General features: G+C 36.9%; 1 protein-coding gene across 3 annotated transcripts; it reads right to left on the bottom strand.

Annotated features, from left to right (window-relative positions):
• Positions 1-4061: 4061 nt before the first annotated feature.
• Positions 4062-22365, bottom strand: LOC127866182 (uncharacterized). Of its 3 annotated transcripts, none has more exons than XM_052406603.1 (2): positions 22072-22365; positions 4062-7829 (listed from the first exon to the last, which is right to left on the bottom strand). In XM_052406603.1, the coding sequence occupies exons 1-2, from the start codon at positions 22108-22110 to the stop codon at positions 6603-6605; spliced, it is 1266 nt and encodes a 421-aa protein (XP_052262563.1). In that variant the 5' UTR covers positions 22111-22365; the 3' UTR covers positions 4062-6602. The 3 variants fall into 3 exon arrangements, with proteins under 3 accessions (XP_052262563.1, XP_052262564.1, XP_052262565.1); XM_052406604.1 differs by lacking the exon at positions 22072-22365 and adding an exon at positions 18721-18860; XM_052406605.1 differs by lacking the exon at positions 22072-22365 and adding an exon at positions 16748-16857.
• Between the last annotated feature and the right edge of the window lie 1267 nt (positions 22366-23632).

Consider the following 23632-nt stretch of genomic DNA (forward strand, 5'->3'; position numbering starts at 1 on the left):
TATTATTCACCTTGAAGTGGTAGGATCATATTGTTAACCTTGCATAAGTATGATCATATTGTTCACCTTGCAGTGGTAGGATCATATTGTTCACCTTGCAGAAGTAGGATCATATTTTCAACTTGCAGCGGTAGGGTCATAGTTTTCACCTTGCAGTACTAGAATCATATTGTTCACCTAGCGGTGGTAGGATCATATTGTTCACCTTGTAGTGGTATGATCATATTATTCACCTAGAAGTGGTAGAATCATATTGTTCACCTTGTAGTACTAGGATCACATTGTTCACCTAGCATTGGTAAGATCATATTGTTCAATTAGCAGTGGTTGGATCATATTGTTCACCTTGCAGTAGTAGGATCATTATGTGTACCATGCAGTGGTAGGACCATATTGTTTATCTAACAGGCGTAGGATCATATTGTTCATCTAGCAGTGGTAGTATCAAATTGTCTACATAGCAGTGGTATGATCATACAGTGGTATTATCATATTGTTCACCTAACAGTTGTGGTATCATATTGTCATTTAGCAGTGCTAGGATCATATTGTTAATCTAGAAGTGGTAGGATTTTATTGTGTACCTTGCAGTGGTAGAATCATATTGTCTATAAGCAGAGGTAAAATCATATTGTTCACCTAGCAGTGGTAGGATCATTTAGTTTATCAATCAGTGATAGGATCTTATTGTTTATTTTACAGTGATATGATCATTGTATTCATCTAGCAGGTGTAGGGTCATATAGTTTATCTAGCAGTGGTAGGATCACGATGTGGACCTTGCAGTGGTATGATGATATTGTTCATTTTGCAGTGGTACAATCATATTGTTAACTTAGAAGTGGCAGGATCATATTGTTCATCATGCAGTGGTAGGATCATATTTTTTACCTAGCAGTGGTAGAACATATTATAAACCTTGCAATGATAGGATCGTATTATTCATCTTGCAGTTGTATGATCATATTGTCCACTTTGTATTGGTATAATCATATTGTTTGCCTCGCAGTAATAGGATCATATCGTTAACCTTGTTGTAGTAGGATCATATTTTTCACATAGCAGCTGAATGATCTTATTGTGCATCTAGCAGTAGTATGATCATATAGCTTATCTAGCAGTGGTAGGATCATATTGTTAACTTAGAAGTGGTAGGATCATATTGTGTATCTTGCAGTGGTAGGATCAAATCGTTCATCTAGCATTGATATCATCATAGTGTTTATTTAGCAGTGGTATGAAAATATTGTTCATCTAGCAGTGGCAGGATCATATTGTTAATCACGCAGATTTAGGATCATATCAAACGATAAAGATCCCATGACCTCATTTAAGTAAAAACTTTTACGAGTTGCTATCATTTTGCTAAATTATCAAGTTTTTTGTATTTAAAAACATGTGCTAAAACGATCTAACACAAGTGGCCATTTTGTTACACATTTTGTTATACAGATCCTATCATCAAACATCTAAATGGATACTGCATACAATTCGGTAAGCATTGTTGCGAAAGCTAATCAATCTTAATCGTTGAAGTTGAATCTGACCAAGCGAGTAACACACTTTCGCTTGAATGAGCAACATTGTTGGTGTTCTACACTTATATAAAGGTCGTCTTTGTTTACTACATACAACATGCGACATACCGTGGGAACGCCTTTATCTGATGTCAATGATATAAAAGGAACGAAAACCACGTTATCAATAATTTTAAAACAAAATCTTTGCTAACAAATTTATAGCCGCTATTTAAACTCACTTTGCGCCTAGCTTGCGAATAACAAAATCAACGTTCCGTCAAAAAAGTTTAATGGTGTAGTTTAAGCCAGTTGTTTCATTTTAATGTGATGTTAATCATTTTCTACGTTATAAAGTGCCGTAATAAACCCATATATTTAAACCCCTTTTCATTATAAATTGTGTGGAGTTATTTAAGTATAAATGAGTTTCCTTTATCTTTGAAACTGATTCTTCGTTACCAATGGAACTGATTTTTCTTGATCAATGAACCCAAGTATTCTTTATCAATGGAGCATATTCTTCTTTATTAATGGAACTGATTCTTCTGTATCAATTGAACGGAGTCTACTCTATCAGTAACGCTTATTGTTCTTTAATGTAAAAGAATCTTCCTTCATGGACCATAAAATACTTTCCATGTTGATGTTACACGGATATAATCTGATGCGTTCTCATTATGCAGAGTGCAGTTAAGCTTCATTTTGGAATCCAACTGGCCTATTGGTGTACATGAAACTTGTTTGAAAGTCCAGGAAAATGACCGTCGGAAGCCTGAATAATGACATTATAGTCTGAAAAAGCTCTGACTGAAGGACGCTCGCATTAGCAAACGTCAAAACGTCATTGTGCAAGCTAGTCTCGAACGTCTTCTTCCCATTAATTGCAGTGGGATCATCGACGCAATTTGACTATTCAATGAGTCTTGGGCCTGAGTAGAACAAGTACTTGGTGTTTGTGGGTGAGCTCTTAAGAACACTCCTAAAAGTGGGGATCGAACCCGTGACCCTCCGATCGCTAGACGGACGCAATATCCACTACACCATTGCGAACTCGCCGAATCTGTCTAGCCTTACAAGACAAATTGTGCACTAGTTTTCAATGTTGTTATTCAGTTAGAACACTAAAACCATGGAGATATCGCACTCTACCAGCAACAATGACATTTCTAGGTAATGTCACCAAACTAGACGTCATCGTAACTGTTGACGCCATCAACACATGAAGAATCTACTTCGATCTAATTTGGTATCCTTTGAAAAGCTCAAAGGGGAAGTAAGTAAGAGATAATAATGTTCACTTAGTCGACACAAATAATAAACTTAACTTTGTTAACACATGAGAATAATATGGTTTTAGGTAACATAAGAGTAGTATATGGAGCAAGAAACCACAAGACAATAATATGGACTTATTAACATTTAATAGGAAGAGCTATTGCTCACAGAAATAGACTGTAACCGTGAGTTCTACTTCATAACATGCATTGAAAAGTACACGGATTTCGAAAAAAATCATTGTAATTTATTGGAAAAATAACGTTTCCCTATATATACTGTCCCCTTGCAGTAAACAAATGAACGAGAAATGCGAATGTAATGAAATTATCACATATTAATAAATCAACAACAAAACATACATACTAATCAATAGAAGATCTAATAATATATTATTATGCATAGAGCTAACTAGATTTATGCATTAAGATATATATGGCCGGCTAGAAAGCTTAAGTAATACAACCATAATCGACTAAATATTTCATTATAGACAACAAAAGTTAAATATGTGTAATACATCTATAACAAATCACATATGACTAATATGTACATTTATTAATAATAAATGTCAACAGTCATCATAAAAGTAACGCATGTATAATAATCCGGAATGTTCAAGCCCCCTACCCACCATCGCTCCCCCCCCCATCAGAAACTTATTGAAAAATATTTAAAGGGCGTTACTTATAATGCAAATTGGTAGCATTTATTCAACTGAAAATACTAATAAATATTATGACCAGTATTTTACACATTGCATTGTTCAGAAAGGCAACAAGAGCTGTCAGAGGACAGCGCGCTCGACTATTCGAGTGCTTGACAGTATAACGGAAGCCATCATGGGGAAATTGTTCATATTCAATAATTTATTAGACGATCTTTCCAAAAAAAAGAAGGAAAATACAAAAACTTTCGGGGGGGGGGTTGAGAGGGGGTATAATGTGGGGTTTGGTCATTTATTAGACGATGTTTCAAAAATAAAAAAAGGAAAACAAAAATTGGGGGGGGGGGGGTAGGGGAGAGCAGGGGGGAGAGGGGGTATAATGTGGGGGGGGGGGGGTTATTTATTAGATGATGTTAAAAAAAAATTCGGGGGGGGGGGGTTGGGGGGGTAGGAGGGTATAATGTGGGGTGGGTAATTTATTAGATGTTAAAACAAAATTGGGGGGGGGCGGGGAGGTTGGGGGGTAGGGGGGTGAGAGGGGGTATAATGTGGGGTGGGGTAATTTATTAGATGATGTTTAAAAAAAAAATTGGGGGGGGGGCGGTTGGGGGGGAGGGATTCTGGGTAGGGGCGTGGTTTTTTTTTTGGGTGGAATCCATTGTGGTATTCAGGTAAGTGTTGTTCTGTCAAAGTTATAATAAAATGTGATCATAAATAAAGAAGTTATGGCAATTTAAAGCAAAATGTTCAATTATCTAAGTGTAAAAGGGGCCATAATTTTGTCAAAATGCTTGATACCGTGGTCTGCTCTTGTTTATAGGTTGGGGTCATGTTGGTTAACAAGTATGCAAAATATATAAGCAATATGTCAAAGGATATAGGAAATATTTGGGGTAGTACGCAAAGTTTAACATAGATTTATCAATAATATGCATATTTTAAGTATAAAAGGGGCATTTATTCTGTCAAATTGCTTGATACAGTTGTATGCTCTTGTTTATAGGTGGGGTCATGATGGTAAACTAGTATGCAAGATATGAAAGCAATATGTCAAGGGACATATTTGGGGTAGTATGCAAACTTTAACTTTTTCTGCATATTCTAAGTGGAAAAGGGGCCATAATTATGACAAAATGCTTGATAGAGTAGTCTGTTCCTATTTATAGGTTGGGGTCATGTTGGTAAACAAGTATGCAAAATATGAAAGCAATATGTCAAGGGACAATGAAAATAATTGGGGTAGTACAAAAACTTTAACATTTGCACGCTAACGGCACGGCACGGCACGGCACGGAACGTAACGGAAGGGAACAGCACGGAACGGAACGGAAACGCCGACGCCGGGGTGAGTAGGATAGCTCCACTATATATATTTCATATATAATAGTCGAGCTAAAAATCCAACATAAGCGAACGTTTCAATGCGAGAGTGTAACATATTCAGTTTTGAAGGCCAACTTAATTTTAAATGCGCATTACAATAGACACAGAAATAATTGTAAGCAATGTACTAAATATGATTTGAATAAACATTTGAAAAGGTAAATTATGTGATACTGAAAACCTGTTTTTATTACACAAACGACCATGTTATAGACAGCTGACCACTAACAGTAAACATTAAAAGGAAATTATGAAAACATCAGAAGAATATAATATGACACAAAATAAATACGATTTATAAAATTGCATTGTCGTTTAAATAAAAACAAATAGTAATAAACATGACAATAGGTAATATTTTGTCATTGATTTAACACTCTTTATTTCACAGCTTGTCTGCTGCTTCCCTCTCTTGATCCAGTTTAACAATAAAGATCAAGAAAAGCATGTGCGTTAAGTGTCGTCCCAGATTAGCCTGTGCAGTCAACACAGGCTAATCTTGGACGACAATTTTCCGCATAGACTTGATTTTCCTTTAAAACAGATTTGTTAAAACGAAAAATTCCGTAAAAGTTTCGTCCTTAAATAGCCTGCATGAACTGAACAGTATTATCTAGGTGATACTTAAAGCATATGCGTTAAGCCCGGTCTTCAAAGAAACGGCTTTATGATATTTTCAAGAAACATTAGAGCAAAAAAAAGCATGCAATATTATTATGAAATACATTAGTAACTGTGTAGTAAATAAATGTTATAAGAATAAATAAGGGTAGTATTTTTGTTATCTGACACATACAGAAAACCTACTCATATTCGCCAGATGTATACATTCCGAACAACGACTTTATTAATGCACATAACGTGTCGCCTATATTTGTTAAATACTAGAATGAGTTAAAATGGGAGTGCTAGGATAAACAAATTAAAACAATCAATTAATAAATAAATTTAAAAAAGTCGTTTGGTCGAGTTTGATGAACATGATTATTATCAGACAAAAAATAATGTTATAGGCGTTTCACTTGTTCATGTATATAGCCATACTTACAAGAGCACACTGTCACACTATGAAAGAATTGCTAAACAGAATAGTCAAAATGTTATCAATATTATAAAGCTGCGTTTATGGTAATCCACAATAGCACATACGTAAGTCAATTATATTGCAAACATTAGCTAAAAACTGCTTTCGAAACCGAGATCAGTTTTGCATTGTCATGTGTCTTGAAGTGAGATTAAAAAAATCATGAATTAATAATGCAGCTATTTCGACCGGGACTCGATCGCTTTGTCCGAACTTTTCGTGGCCGGGACTTCCATGCCTTCTTTGTTGCAAATGCGACACACATGCAGTATTATTTAAACGTAGCATTTAACTACAAATAGTTTATTTTTTTGTTATTATGAAAATATTGTTTTAATACTCCAATTCTAATCGAAAATATAGCTGTATAGGCTTGTTGTGAAGACATTTTTAGATATGTTCGAAAGAGAGACCAATTTCTGGAAACATTCTGTTATGCTTTTACTCATCCCTTACTTTAAAGCACAACATATTTTGGATCGCCCCTCGCCCCTAATTAAAAATCACAATTTGTTGCTTATCTCTTCTTCTAGAACCTCCCTCAACCCTTATTTCAAATCACTGTCAGCCCCAGATTTCCCCAGAATTAATTTCCACACGCAGCAACAACACAGGCACTGCCCTGTCGCTTAAGTCTCGCCACTACCGCATGCTTCATTACCAAGGATGATGCTCATCTGTCCAGGCTGGTCCGACTTGCGCTCACTGGTTCCACTTGAGTAAAGTGTTCCGGCTCTCCAACCTGCGGAGATATGCGACCGGAAGTCATCACCCCGCGCGTTTCAGTTTGAGACGTTACAAAAATACCACTACTGTCTTCTGACTGCACCCCTTCCGAATGGGGTGATTGAGCAGCACGGTAAGAGTCCGTCCCGCCCGCGGAATGGTCATTGTCGGTGTTAAACCGCTGCCCTTGTGTGGAACCAGAATTTTCTTGAGTAAATCTTCTAAGATTGTCACTTGTTAATGAACACTGATCCGGATTTCTCCCTTCGTTAAGGGACGTTTCGTCGAAATTGTCCAAAGAAGCGCTGTCCCTTGAACTGAGTTCCACCTGGCGCTGATATTCAGCCCGGAGTGAATCCGGCATCACTTGAATTTCGCGTCTGGATTTGTCGAATTCCGGGTACCTATAATTACTCGCTTCGCTGGTATGGGACGTGCTAGCGCTGTCGGCGCTGGGCGGGCGGTCATAATCCTCGCTGACAATTTGGGGGATTTTCTGACGATCTTCTGACGTCATTTCACTGCTGAACGAGCCGCTGCGATACGTGCCTTCCTCGTAGTCATCAACAATGGCCCCGTCGACGGTTTTTCTCGACACCGCGTCCTCTTTTATTTGATCTAGACGGTTTTTATGTCGATGAATGTTCTTTCGCGGGCGCCTTGATCTGGGATGTCCTCGATGTTTCACCTCCGCTGAGTATATGTCGTTATTGTTAGCAGTGGTGCCTCTGGATGCACCAGCGCTGGAGCTGTTACGCTGCGCACCGACGCTCGAGGCACTCACTTTGGCACTGATGCTGCTAACAGAGCGCCGGTCACTTCGGTCATTTTTCCGTGAATTGTCCACTCTGTCTGGTGTATTATTGCGTGTGGATGAAAGCCGAGCTAAGTCATCGGGTATGATGGACGGTTTACTTTTAAAGCACAAGTACATGATACTGGTGATCACGCTGATTGTGACGGCAAGCGTCCCGCATACGGTGAGGATGATACCGACGGTGCGCTTCCCCTCCTCCGAGTCCAGATCAGGGGGTAGTAACTCGATGTCGAGCAGCCCGTAGTTGAGCATGAGCGTGATGCCGGTCGCAGTCATGATCACACCGCCCATGAACATGAACACCCCCACCACACACATGCAGCAGTGGAAGGCCGGCCCCTTCATTTTGCAGGGCATCTGAAAACACACAACGGTTGAACACAATGTGATAATTTGATGGTCAATTTATAATTGTATCGAAAGCCTAAGAGATACATTCAACTTGTTGTCATGGGATAACCAGTGTCTGTGGAAAGATATTTTCGTTTGGAATCTCACCTGTAATCTCCCTGTTGCAAGACACAACATCCAATAAACCTATGATGCCATTTTGTTTTTTTTCTAAACTATTCCAATGATAAGCATGCAAACATATTGTGAGCTGAAGTAAAAGTATCACGAGTGATGAAAAGTGTGACTGTGTGGATGCGCAGGCTGGTCTGGAGCCGCGCTGGACTGGTTCGGCATTAGACACATTTTCGCATGACGCGACAGAAATACAATAATATAAACAAAAAGATATATATTTACTGATGCACGCAATTACCTTTTTTTAAGCTTAATTTATTAATATAAATGTTGTTGTTTCTGTTGTTGTTTACCATAATGTAATTTTTGGATCCCGTTTTTAAATGATAGACATTTAACTTTTTCTACAACAATAATGTGAATAATGTCAATATTTAAAAAAATATATGAACAATTTCCTTACATATCTTAGATAAAATTATAAATGTTCCGTTACGCTTAAGAGTATGTATTGAAACAAGAGCTGTCAGAGGACAGCGCGCTCGACTATTCGAGTGCTTGACAGTATAACGTAAGCCATCATGGAGGGGGGGGGGGTGTATAATGTGGGTGTACGATCATTTAATAGATGATCTTTCAAAAATAAGAAAACAAAAATTGTTGTGTTTTTTTTTTTTTTGGGGGGGGGGGGAGGAGGGTATAATGTGTGTGTGTGAGCATTTACTAGATGATCTTTCAAAAATAAGAAAAAAAAATATTTTTTTTTTTTGGGGGGGGGGTAGGGGGTTCTGGGCGCGTGGGGGATGGTTTGGGTGGAGTGCATTGTGGTATGTAAGGTAAGTGTTGTTTTGTCAAACTTTAACATAGATTTATCAATAATATGCATATTCTAAGTATAAAAGGGGCCATAATTTTGTCAAAATGCTTGATTCAGTTTGCTCTTGTTTATAGGTAAAGGTCATGTTGGTAAACAAATATGCAAAATATGAAAGCAATATGTCAAGGGACACAAGAAATATTTGGGGTAGTACGCAAACTTTAACATAGATTTATCAATAATATGCATATTCTAAGTATAAAAGGGGCCATAATTCTGTCAAAATGCTTGATACAGTTGTCTGCTCTTGTTTATAGGTTGGAGTCATGATGGTAAACAAGTATGCAAAATATGAAAGCAGTATGTCAAAGGACATTGAAAATATTTGGGGTAGTACGCAAACTTAGATAAAATTATAAATGTTCATTTGCACGCAAACGGACACGGCAACGCCGACGCCGGGGTGAGTATGATAGCTCCACTATATATATATATATATATATATATATATATATATATATATATATATATATATATATATATATATATATATATCATATATAATAGTCGAGCTAAAAATGAAATACTTTTAACTTTTTCACATGTCCTCGAACAATATCAGAACAAGCTACATGTAGTGTGTCGTACTTACATCTCAGTAAAACAGATACTATCCCATTAATTACTGATTGATAACTATCACAAACGACTGGTGTAGATGTGGTATATATGTCCACATTATACAAATTATCAATGTCATCAAAGTAAACCACTTCTAACATGAATGCGATAAATCCATAAATATAACAAGTAAATTAGCATTACAAAACACCGACGATATTACGTCACGTCTTTTAAACTTCTATTAAATGACCAACGCCGAAGGTCAGTGGTTAAGTTAAACGTATCGATTTTCAATATACAATTACTGAAACTTTCACAATACTTCAAACATTGACGGAACATTAGATTGACTAGGACTTGTCAGGTCATGATTTCACAAGAGAAATTGTAAAATTAATCCCTATATTGGTTCTTATAGTTGAAATAAATCGCGCCGTCTGATCAGGAGCTACCCTGTGAGACCACAAAACGTTGAGTGACTTAATAACGCACAGATTTGCAGCTTTCATAAGCGCAGGCTAGTCGGGAGCTACAATGCCGCATATGACATACCTACCATTTTCGTATGACACAGCTTGTGTATACGTTTAATATCCGCTGTGCCTTGTTATCAGGATAGTGCATTCATAACACAAATAATCAACGAAATTGCATGGCACACTTTCAATCTTATATTAGTATTACATTTGTACATTGTTAACTATTTTCGCATAATGTGACACATTAACACGTGAATGAGTAACAAGATAATGGTTAAATAACACATTTTTAGTTCAAGTTATGTGTTTTCACTGTATGTATTAATAAAATGTGCATCATCCAGGGATTAAGCAACACTAAAATGTTTCTTTCCTTTGAAATAAAACTAATTATGTTGCTGTCTTCAACAGTTTTGGCATGTATTTTCACTTAACTAATTTTAATTTAATATTGTTTTCTCTTTTTCGATAATGGTATAAGTTATAAATAAAGGGATTACCGGGTAATAGAAGTTGTCATTGTTATTTGGATGAAGGTCAGATATTTATAATCGCCTGAGAAAACTATATAATCTTGCCTATTGTCTGCAAACAAAGCAATACCCAAGTGGAATGAATAATATAAATCGCCAATTCTTTACTTCACCAATAACAAACTGTTTATCAATCAGTTTCAGATTTGGCAGCAAATTCCAATCTTATCAACACGGGCCCGAGGCAAGGCCTTTGACATACACAATCGCGAACAGACTTGAATAAACAGAATATACTAATATGTTAATGCGAGCATGGAGCTCGATTGGTCATTGTCGGCTCGGGTACTACTTACATGTACCGCGGGTACACTTAAGTATACTTACATGTACCCCGGGTACGGTAAATATACTAAGATGTACCCGGGAATTTTAACGCTTAATCGGTCGTTGTCGACTTTTTTTTTTAATTAATTATGTTCATATGTATGTCCATTGTCTGTTAAATTGCCTCTTTATTATCGAGACTCTTACTAAAAAAATATGTTTATGCAGATATTTGTTAACTGAAGTTTGATTCGTAATTACGGTAATGGATAGCGGGGTACATGTAAGTAGCACCCGTGCTGACAATGACCAATCGAGCGATAATGGAGACTTGAAAATATTTAATATGTCGCGAGTCATTACGTATATTTGAATTTAGTTTTAACTAATATGCAAGCTTGTTTATGCAATCAACTGCGAACATTCGGTATCACGTGTATTAAAGACCGCCAAGCAAAAACAATTCTTACAATTTGAATTAGGGATTAACAGTAGTTACCGCTCTGTTTAGGAGCAATACATAATCGCTACATTGAAAACAATAGCAAGTTGTAGGCGTTATTTTTCAGCCTATTGAATATGCTTTGTTTAATGTTGAGTTTCCAGAAGCATCGACATTTAAGACGAAATAGGTTTATGCAAAAGTATTAAATAAACAGTTTAAGGATTGAATAATTTCATGTCATTCAATATCGCAAGATTACAGTGCGACTCGCATGGGAAACGGCGTTTTATCTTGAGGGCTATCGCTAGAATGTGAAAATAACTGCGAGCGTCAGCTTATTTTATGTTCTTGAGACACTGATTTTGCACATGTCTCTTTAAACAAATTTACCATCAAAAGAAACATGCGTTTCTCCTTCCGTAAAGTGCAAAAAAATAATGCTTAATTAAAACCATGTATTAAATTAAGTTTCATACTTGACTTAGTTTCACATTCTCGTACTTATACAAACAAAGAAGGTCTGTTTGATATTGTTTATTTGGCCATGGCGCATTAACAGTGCCTTTTCTGCACCAACACCGAACTGCTCACGATAAATTAGTTAACGCGCACAATTAAACAAATAAGCCTAGTTACGTCATTTCAATGAATATATCCAATCTTGTATAACACCCCAACCAAAACACGTCATTAACCAAACTTGCTTACGTGCAAAAGAAGAGTTTCGAGGTAAGAATTGGCTTAATTCAATCGATAAGTCGTTTGGGGAAAAAATCGTACAGTCGGCACTTAATCTTCTGTAATTTCAGAGTCCCCGGTGGCAAGTATTAAAACCTGCAATCTTTTTTCAAGTACAAAGGTTTCAACCTTTCGGGACAAACTCTCACCCTGTTGTCTGATAAGCTTTTGTGCAGAACGGATATTAACTGACAGCATTGTTGAACAAGAGATAACTGTATTTGTAAAGAACTATGAGTACCATTGAGGGGTAATGCACATGTACATGTTACAAGTACATGCATAATGCATTGCAGAGTGACTGTGAACAAAGTTCAATTTGAAGTAACTCAATGTTATAGTCGTGCACATAACTAGGCATGTTATGTTTCAAAATCCGAGTACAATTTACGAAATAAAGTACTTGTATAGATACTCATATAAATGATATTAAGGAAAACAACAGCACCGCATAACGGGTGCCACGCTCGGCTGCGAAAGCTTGTCACATTTTTTTTTAAAGGTCACAGTTACCCTGACCTTTGGCCTAGTGACCCAAAATGGGTGTGGCGTGTAGAACTCATCAAGGTGCATCTACATATGAAGTTTCAAAGTTGTAGGTGGAAGCACTTTGATTTTAGAGGCAATGTTAAGGTTTTTGTTAAAGTTTTATATTAGAGACCACAGTGACCTTGACCTTTAACCTAGTGACCCAAAAATGGGTGTGGCATGTAGAACTCATCAAGGTGCAACTACATAAGAATTTTCAAAGTTGTAGGTGGAAGCACTTTGATTTTAGAGCCTACGTTAAAGTTTGATATTAGAGGTCACAGTGACCTTGACCTTTGACCTAGTGACTCAAAAATGGGTGTGGCGTGTAGAACTCACCAAGGTGCATCTACATATGAAGTTTCAAAGTTGTAGGTGGAAGCACTTTGATTTTAGAGGTAATGTAAAGGTTTTTGTTTAAGTTTTATATTAGAGGTCACGGTGACCTTGACCTTTTACCTAGTGACCCAAAAATAGGTGTGGCATGTAGAACTCATCAAGGTGCAACTACATATGAAGTTTCAAAGTTGTAGGTGGAAGCACTTTGATTTTAGAGCCTATGTTAAAGTTTGATATTAGAGGTCACATTGACCTTGACCTTTGACCTAGTGACCCAAAAATGGGTGTGGCGTTTAGAACTCATCAAGGTGCATCTATATATGAAGTTTCAGAGTTGTAGATGGAAGCACTTTGATTTTAGAGCCAATGTAAAGGTTTAAACACGACGCCTACGGCGATCGTCGGACGGCGGACGAGCTGGCTATGACAATAACTCGGGTTTTCTCCGAATACAGCCTCGCTAAAAATATAGTGGCGTCTTACGCCGGCCATGGTCGTTCATATTATCTGCATATGTTTCAACGTGTACTTCATGAAAAAAGTCATCAACGCTACGTTTAAATTACAGAATCGACATACATAACATTCTTATTCTTCAATGTGGGGGTGGTGTTATGGGCCAATGATTCAAAAAGAACACAAAGCAATTATAATCATGCAAAGCGACAGACCGGAATATATTCGGGTGTTTAGTTACTGTTAATCAGGTCGTGAATCAAGTGTTTTAACAGACAAATCCATAGTGGTATGAAGACTTTACAAAAGGTTCTTGTGAGCGGCATTCCATGACACCGATAAACTGTTATGTGAAAAGTTATTTAAAAATAATGTTTTGCGCCAGAGTTGTTTTAAAGCTGTATAAAATCATCGGTCGAATGAAGCAGGCCAGCACGTAGTCGCCCATTGTTACGTCATATCGTAAGGAACGATGCTAATTATTATTTACTACCTGTAGGTCTATATCTTATTCATCAAGAGCCTCGTACGCTGCATCACAATATAATTTTGCGATATATAACTATACGGTAGACGATAGTGTTATATATTTTAGGGCGTGCTAAGTTTCAATAATGCCGTTTTGGTTTCAGGTTATGCACATAAACTATCGCTATTTTAATGACTCATGATATAGATCTACCAAAGTGACTTCGAACAGAAAGCATGACATAGCACAATATGGTATAAATAACAGTACAATATGTCTTTGCACGAAACAAAATAAAGCGTTAAGCTCATTATTTCTTCGAGTATCGGTCACATTTACTGCGTCATTCCGTTCGCTATATGTGGAGTAATACGGACAGAATGTTGTGTTTGATGTGCCCTGGTCATTGCAAAGCTGTGTACAATGTAATATCATGTACATTCAGAAAATTAAATTTTCAAAACTAATTACTGTCCCTGGTATTAACAACACTTTCAAGATAGTAAAGTGTGAATATATGAATGTGATCATTCATAAACATTGGTGAATTGCAATTGATACGCGTCATGCAAAATTGGGTATTACGGTATGTCGTATGCGGCAAGCGTAGAAGCTACACGCCAGCCTGCGATTTCGCGCCGTATGGTCATAAAGTGACCGCCTTATAAATATTAAAAGGAAAAGGGGTATTAAACGGCGAAAATGTCCTGTCTTGACATGTACGTCGCTATCTAGATTACCATGTGATTCACCTCTCTAAGCTACGTACCAGTGAATTATTTATTAATAATTATTGATCGAGATTACCACGTGGTACAGCAGCCAGTAGCCCGGGTTGGTAGTTTCAGGCACTGATGTGCATCGCAAAATTCAATATATTGATATAAATCCCCAGCTAGCAGCCGGGTATCCCATGTTGACTTCATGGACGATTTGAAACGTGACTCGGTTGTTATAGAAAATAACACGTTCCCCGTTTGTGCGATATGGATTTTTAACAAAAGGAGCGTTCCTTCTTACGTACTATCGAGAGTGCGTGTGTCGGGGAACAACTGATAGCGAATGTGCTTACGTATACTAGTTTGTCGTGCAATGCAGCGTTTCCTTATTCGTCTTCTTATTACAACATGCAATCTTTTCTAATCAAATGCACACACGTTTATGAGAGATAACACTATATGACTAAATTTAAAATAAACTGAGTCATCCAAGGATTTGGAAAAAGGGATACATAGTTTTCTTATCATACACATTACCCAGGAATAATTGAATTATTAAAATAAAGTGGAAACATTTTATAAACGGGAGACAAAATAAAATAGCGATGACTTAAGGACAAAGATTTCTATAACCCATGTACCGATAGGATACTTTCACGCCCAGTCCGTCTGTATTCGTCTCACAGGTCAACATTTTCACAACTTTATATTTTCCTGTATACATTAGCTCGGACATTGTATATAAGGAGAAACCCACGCTTTACGATGTACAAGTAGATTGAAGCGCATTTACGTTTAAAATTCTATTTTACAAGCGAAATGTTTAGACTTAAATGTACATTTACAGCCATGTATATTATTTGGAAACAGTTCAATACACACAGTTCAATTATGATTATGATATGCATTAGCAAACGGTCCAAACCATTACTTACTATTTTATGTGAAAATATTACAGATTAGTAAAACAAAACATCATTCTTAAATAATATTCAACGATATATCGTTTGTCAAAACTTTTCTCATGATAACTGGCAACAGCCCATCATATTTGATGTTGGCGAGTGTCCTTCCGCTATTGTTCTTTGTTTTCAGACTCAATATTACCCTCTTCCTGTTCTACCCCAAAAGATACTGACTACTGACACTTTATATACTAGTATTATACCTTTGATTATACCTTTTAATGTACATGTACGTTTGATCATATCATATACAAACGTTGTACCATTCGCCGCTGGTTGGTACTTGCTTTAACTGGTTACACGTGCTCAAATCTTGCACGTATTATCACTATGCATATCTATGGAGCAGAATTCATATAACTTTAAGCAATTCGTTTCTTATACATTAATCCATGAATGCAATTCATATGTCATGTTCAAATTATCTTCATCATAAATACTGTTTAAACCAAGCGGTACATAAACCCCCACGTACAACTATTACTTTTATGTTGTGGCTCTTCAAGTCCAGCGCCTACCAACGTAAGTTAATGATGACAAAACTGACACGCGTTCTGCGAAAAGGGATCATATGCCAAATGTGACATTCGCGCAGCCTTGTAGGGAGCTACCTTCTCCGCTAATAAGGCAACGGAATCTTGCGTGACTTTTTAGCGGACGCGGTACTTCCTGACAAGACCACGCACACATGGCGTAAAACCCCATTTCGCATGACGCGGGGCATGTTTGGTGGAATGAGTTATTAAAAACAACAATTGAAAAATAAAACAAGTTTAGTCAGTACAGCTTATTACTATTTAAAGCCTTAAGTCACTTTCAATTCGTATCATTTATGTGACATTAAGTGCTCTCCTCCACACGATAGCGCCTTTATACCACGTCATGTTGGCATAAATCAGCTTCTGTTCAAAGATTGCTGAACTATCACCACTAACAAACGAAACAACTGATTTGTGCCGTAACTAAATAATACGTTATACAAATATATTCAGATGCCACGACTACTTATTTTAGCTTGAGGATTTACGCTGAATGTTAACTGTCGTTAATGCCGAACTTAACCCATTTATGCCCAGTGGACTCTCTCGTCCTTCTAAATTGGATCAATTTATTTCCAAAATAAGGGGCTGTCTCGTATATTTATTTCTATATATAGAATATTTCTTACAGAAAATCCTTTAAGCAAACAGCGTAGACCCTGATGAGACGCCGCATCATGCGGCGTCTCATCTGGGTCGACGCTGTTTGCCAAGGCCTTTTTTTAGACGCTAGGCATAAATGGGTTTAAAGTGTTCTTCGTTTGCAATGAATCGCATGCATTCATACAGTTCACGCTGAAGATGAATAAAGCTCATACCATTTGAATAAAGTGGTAAAATCCAATGGAATCAAATACTTTTGCTGTACCTGAAGTGAAAGTGCACAAACCTCTTAATAAATGTTGGGCCTCGTATCGAGAAAGTATCGTAAGGCGGATACACTGACTTATAATTTAACGTCGCCCAATGTTCTTGAAATTGGTCCGAACTACCGGGAAGATAAAATTTAAGTAAGAGATAATTGGGATGAGGCATACTTACAAAGATAAGATCGGACATGCTGCAGAATAGCTAGCCTACTATCTATCGATCAAAACTAGTAAATTATAAATCGTTTGCTTCGTATGTAAGTATAATTTTAAGTGATAAATTACAATAGATGTGATTGTTGTTCCATACAAGTTAACCATGTAAAATACTCTTTAGCAGAAAGTCAACATGGTAAAAGCATTTCAAATAAAGTTTGTGTTTAAAGCTGGTCTGCTAAATAGGAAGTCTCGGCACCCAACCTTAAACACACATGCTTAAAGGTAAACACAAATTAACTTAATCTTTATTGCGGGAAATCAGTACAAAAAAATGCTCCACGGCCGACTTGTTTCGATAAAAATAAATACTAGAAGTTATAAACTTAAATTGTACATCAACTGAAATGAAATTTCAGAGCGCTAAATTACGATTCTCAATTTGGGAAAACGAGTTAACAACCAAGGCACGACCAACATGCGCTTGTTTATTGTATGCTCTGTTTTGTTCTACATTATTTAAATTTGATATTTCGGTCATGTGAATGTGCGTTGAAATTTACATAGTTTCATGACCTTGAAATTCATCCACATTTTAATAAACGAGGCAATATTTATCGATTAAAGGTTCCGAACCCGAGTTATTCAGAGGTCAGTCAAATATTGAAGTAGAGACACGATAGTGTTCACCAACCCGATAGCACATTATATCGAGTGATTATCGTTTAAAACGCACCCAAAATTGAAAAAAGATGTTCAATTGTATATGATCTAAACGCTCAAAATTAGCCAGATTTATGCAAATAACGTGTTGTCATGACTACAATGGTCGTACGCGGATTTCAACCAAAATAATGACCCGCAGTATTATTTCCTATTGTGTTAAGCATTATCGTAAATAAACAAAAAATCACACTGTTTCTCTAAAATATATAATTTGAAAATAAATATACACAAACTTATCATATGACTATTTTAATGAAATAAGATATAATTATGATACAAGAAAATGTTTCAGAAATATTGGGACATTAAATCAAAATATAAAGTGATTTATCGTGAAAATATGATTGAATAAAAAATACCTGTAAGTACATGTCAGAATCTTTCATCGATCCTTGAATGATCCAATATTTTTTATGTTATGACGACACGGATAAACATATCCGACAATCTATTGAAGTATGTTGCAACACGATAAAATATGTTTTTATACATCAAGATTTAAACAGAATGTATTGTTATGACATGTTTCTAAGTTATCACACTTGTATGTCAAAAAATACATGTCGGTAAATCAACAGCCTTTGGTAGATAATGACGTGTGACAAGCCATCTTGAACACAAGTCTTGGACAAAGGCCAGTGTGTTTCACACGTCTTTTTAAATAAATAATGATTCGAACGGATGCGTGATTAATATGCATATTGACATTAATTTGGTGTCGTTTCAATATATTAATTATAAACCTTTATACATGAATAAAGTGAAAAAATCAATGATACGAGCTTTCGTCAAATTCATGAAACTATTTTATTAAATATTCACAGTATTCATGAAACCGTCTTGTCTTCCATGCTCATCATTTACAACAGCTAAAATATTTAGAAGATATGAACAATATTCTAAACAACTCAAGTTAACAACTTAAATACGTTGACATAATTTCCCAAATAACGTCGAATAGATTTCATAGATATAAATAGACAAATTTATGTAATTTGTAAACAAAGAACGTAATAGGGTTGTGAGTTGAACTATGTGTCCCATAAAGGAATCTTCAAAACACGGGACAAATTATAACAGTATAACTGTCCAAAGTTATTTTAACACATACCTGCATTCATCTGATTCCGATCGAAATTTCGGAAATCCTGAGGTAAAAGCGATTAAACACTAATAGAGCTGACATTTGACAGTGCACACCTGGTCAGGTAAATGAACATGTACACAAAGTTCAAAGCGAGACTATATCCGGGAGGTAAAAGGGGCGCAACTCACTTGTTTAGTAACAGCGTAACTAAGGAAAACAATTGACTTTCGATAAACCCGTAAAAGGACGTTAAACTAAACGAGTTGCGTGAAAGGCTAGACTTAATTGATATCTCAATTATTGAAAATATTGATAAGGGCACGGAAACAAGGAATAAATCGCGACGCTGTCACTTCGTAAACAAATAAGTGAAAGTAATGTTACTTGTTACTGCAAAAAAAGCTTTAAACATGGTTCTAAATTGTACATTAGGCTCTCGTATAGCACTTACCAATATTGTAACGAGATGCAATACTTATCACAACTGAATATTTACCAATCAGTAGTGTCATTAATGATTGAAGTGGTTGCCCGTCAGTAACCAATATTAACGTAATTTTAGTTCACTTGGCAGGCGAAGTCATTAATGCAGTTACGAAAATGACATGTTCGAACTTTAAATGCGCCCGTTTTTAAGGTTTCTGTTTGATAGATATGTTTATTAAAACATCTCAAAATTGACGCAACAACGAGTATTTAAAAAAAGCTTTAGCTTTCTCACTTGGGCATAGCGTCCTTAGTGCGACTAAAAGAGTGTGTGTGTTTTTTTTCCAAAACGCGCGTGTCAATGTTTTTTTAATATCAAAGTATGGCCGTCAATTACAAAAGGGTCTTGTCTGTGTTCTGCGAGTGTGCAAATGTTTTTTTTATTTCAATGTATGGCCGTCAATTACAAAGGGGTCTTGTCTGTGTTTTGCGAGTGTGCAAATGTTGTTGTTTTTTTTAATTTCAAAGTATGGTCGTCAATTACAAAGGGGTCTTGTCTGTGTTCTGCAAGTGTGCAATGTTTGTTTTTTAATTTCAAAGTATGGCCGTCAATTACAAAGGGGTCTTGTCTGTGTTCTGGGAGAGTGCAAAGCGTGCGCACCCACTCAGGATCAGCAGACGATTTATTTCATACAGCTGTATGAGTCTGTATCTTATGGAGGAGTCCGGAGAAAGTCGATGTATCACGATTGCGTACGCACATCCTTCATCACATCCTCTGCAGGTGTTTATATTCTGCATTTACACTGCCAGTAATAGCCGTTCTCAAATAAAAATAATTGCCGGACTAAAGAACGCAGTGTTATTAAACAGAGAAGAAACACATACGTCATACAAGGAATACCGATAAAATTCAATTGACGTCGTATGATCGATTAGAAGAGTATTACCTTAAAAACAAACGCGCTTACACCGTAGTAAGACCGCCATGGGCATGATAGTTTTTGACATAAGCATTATTTTAAATAAAATATTAGTTATGTTTCCGCAGCCCCATTGACTGCCTCGGCTAAAATGTATCTCTCGCTTCGCCTCAGAAACACAAAAGTTAATCGCTGCCGACCGTCACGTGAAGTCGCGTAAAGCCATAGAACGAACGTGTAGCATTGACGAGTTCACATTCATTCTTATTACATTTTGACAACTGGTCACATTTCGCTGAAACACTGACGCCGTTGACGTTAACATGGTAAATGAATGTCACGTGCAAGAGTCTGTTTTCTCCACGGGGAGTCATGGTGTATTTCATGTGTATAGCTAACTAATTGTATGAGTAAAAATCATAGTTTTGGGGGTTTTCCCGATACGATCATGTTCCTAACATGTCACTGTTTCCTTTTTGACGCACTGTTTGAATTAGAAACCTTAATCGAGAAAGCATTTCTATTATTTGCATTAAAATTGGAGAAGAGATACAGTCACGTATCTTAATAAAAAATAACACAATTATAAGTCACACAAAATACGTATGGTCTCGCAAATCTCACGAAAAGGACAATAAAGGATAAACATCAGTTTTGACAACGGCATGAAAACAAACACTTGTTATAGAACTTAAAAACATGATTTTTACCGTATAAGTTTAGCTTTGCACAACTGTGTGTTTCCCCCACACAAAAATGAACATCACAAAAACAATTTTGTTTTAGCCTAAAACCTAGAGGAAAAATAAAGGTCCATACTCCATACACATAACTGTGCAATGGTCCCTTTAAGTCACAATTTCGGGAGACACGGTGAAAATACTGGCCCAATATAGGCCGGGTAAATATAATACAGAGGTTTTAGTACGGGCTCACGTTCTCAGCTCCGCAATAGATACAGACTGCTGAAGAACAAGCGTCAGTTCCAATCTTAATTTAAACCTTTTTATGTTAGCTCGATTGCATCGAAAGCCTCGGGCTTATAGAAACGCTATTGAGTCCGTTTCCTGGTCCTATAACCAGTACTTGGTGTCTTTGGGGAGGATTAGAGAACGCTCCCCAAGCGGGGATTGAACCCCTGACCCCCCGATCGCTAAGCGAACTTGTTATCTGGAAAACTAGGACGGTTGTAACTTCTTTAATATGTTATCGCACACTAAATTATTAACAAACAATACCGATTTTTGTTGGGGTGATATTACTTATCCTGAGCACACATAAATACCGATAAAAATACCGCAAAACTTCAGAAATCCGCATGTTTATGATCATCGTATGACGTTGGTGATAACGGTGTTTCTTAGGTCTCGGTGTAGAGATATGGATCTACTTCCTCGTGCAAACTTCATACGTAACCTAACAAGACCTGACTTGGAGTACATGTGTACAAGATGGGTCTTGCGTTTAACACTGCCAAAGACTATACCTTAATACGCACTTTAAATACTGAACGCTCACTTTGTAAAGTTAACTTAACGCAATATACTTCTAAATCGTTTTACAGCAGTATCATCAATAACATTGATCCCCGTAAAGAGGTAGAATACATGCATATAGCAGGCCTGCACAAAAATAAATCATAAAAATAAATCATAATGCAATGATTGTGTTTTTTGGTTTAATATGTAGAAAGATCGATATCTTTAGTCAGACTGCACAACTGAACGAACAATAAATAAATCAGTAACCATCAAAACACATAGTTAGCCATTACAGCCGAACTTACCGCATCCGTTTGGAAAACTAGTGATATTGTCAGGCACGTATTCGTATGTGCGTAATGCACTCCTACAACTTAAGCGATATATATTACACCCAAAAAGGGGGTGAATATGCTTGTTCAACAATTACATAGATAGTCCATAATGATTAACGCCTTACAACTCACGTAAGCAATTAAAAACGGAAGCTATGTATACACACAGATGACCAAATACTATACAATACATGTATATCACAAACTTACCTTGGCACCCGTCCATTTCTTCCGAGAGCTGTCAGGCATAATAACCTGATGCCCGAGATCAGCAGCATATCCAACGTATCTCGGCCATGTTTGCACAACTTCCGCCTAACTACCCACTGTATATATCCTTTTTAATCCGTCTCTAAAACACGCCGCGTATCTGCTATCGCGTCATGGGCCACTACAAGATTACTATCCACCCTCTACATAAGTCCCGATATTGAATGGCGCGAATGTAGGCAGGCATTCGGTTAGGTGCAAAAAAAGTTGGCAATGGTTGACAGAGTTGTACGATGGCATAGAGGTGACATTCACTCCTCTTTTTTTAAATTGCACTCCTCTTTTTTTTCTATCTCGTGGCCACGAGTTAGCTAAGTCGGGATCTCGAGATAGCTATGTCCCAACGTCCCAAAACCAATGCTCTGATATAACATAACATACTACTATTACTACTACTACTACAGCTGTTGCTGTTGTTGTTGTTGCTGCTGCTACTACTACAGTAGTAGTAGTAGTAGGAGTAGTAGTAGGAGTAGTAGTAGTAGTAGTAGTAGTAGTAGTAGTAGTAGTAGTAGTAGTGGTGGTAGTAGTAGTAGTAGTAGTAGTAGTAGTAGTAGTAGTAGTAGTAGTAGTAGTAGTAGTAGTAGTAGTAGTAGTAGTAGTAGTAGTAGTAGTAGTAGAAGTAGTAGTAGTAGTAGTAGTAGTGGTAGTAGTAGTGGTAGTAGTAGTAGTGGTAGTAGTAGTAGTAGTAGCAGTAGCAGTAGCAGTAGTAGTAGTAGCAGTAGTAGTAGTAGTAGTAGTAGTAGTAGTAATAGTAGTAGTAGTAGTAGTAGTAGTAGTAGTAGTAGTAGTAGTAGTAGTAGTAGTAGTAGTAGTAGTAGCAGTAGTAGTAGTAGTAGTAGTAGTAGTAGTAGTAGTAGTAGTAGTAATAGTAGTAGTAGTAGTAGTAGTAGTAGTAACAGCAGCAGCAGCAACAACAACAACAGCAGCAGTAGTAATAGCAGTAATAGTAGTACTAATATTATTTTGTTATGTTATATCAGAGCCTTGCCTGCTTTGACCAGCTATATATATGCGTACAGAATATTTACACATGTTACGCAAACTTTGATTGGCTGACTAACTCGGGATCTCGAGATAGCGAAAATTCTCTCCTGTTTTGTTTAATGTACTCTGCCTTTAGATACTGCACCGCTCTTTTTTTTAATTGTACGCCGCTTTTATTTAGTTTTGCACTCCTCTTTTTTCTATCTCGTGGCCACGACATAGCTAACTCGTGGCCACGAGATAGAAAAAAGAGGAGAGCAATTTAAAAAAAAGAGAAGCACCGCTCTTTTTTAAATTGGACGCCGCTTTTATTTAGTTTTGCACTCTTCTTTTTTCTATCTCGTGGCCACGACATAGCTTACTCGTGGCCACGAGATAGAAAAAAAGACGAGAGCAATTTAAAAAAAGAGAAGTGAATGACACCTCTATGCCACCGTAGAGTTGCCAAAATGTACACATTTCTTATAACTGGGTATAATTACAAATGTAATGGACTGTGCAGTGCGAACTAAGG

Source organism: Dreissena polymorpha, chromosome 2 (genome assembly GCF_020536995.1).
Source record: "Dreissena polymorpha isolate Duluth1 chromosome 2, UMN_Dpol_1.0, whole genome shotgun sequence".
In the NCBI taxonomy this organism is placed as follows: Eukaryota; Metazoa; Mollusca; class Bivalvia; order Myida; family Dreissenidae; genus Dreissena; species Dreissena polymorpha.

What these genes read in the sequence shown, in the direction of transcription:
- LOC127866182 (XM_052406603.1), bottom strand. Translation starts at nt 22,110, where the DNA reads ATGCCTGACAGCTCTCGGAAGAAATGGACGGGTGCCAAG. An exon ending in AGAAATGGACGGGTGCCAAG is followed by an intron (nt 7,830 to 22,071) that starts GTAAGTTTGTGA and finishes GTGTGTTTTCAG; the next exon opens with ATGCCCTGCAAAATGAAGGG.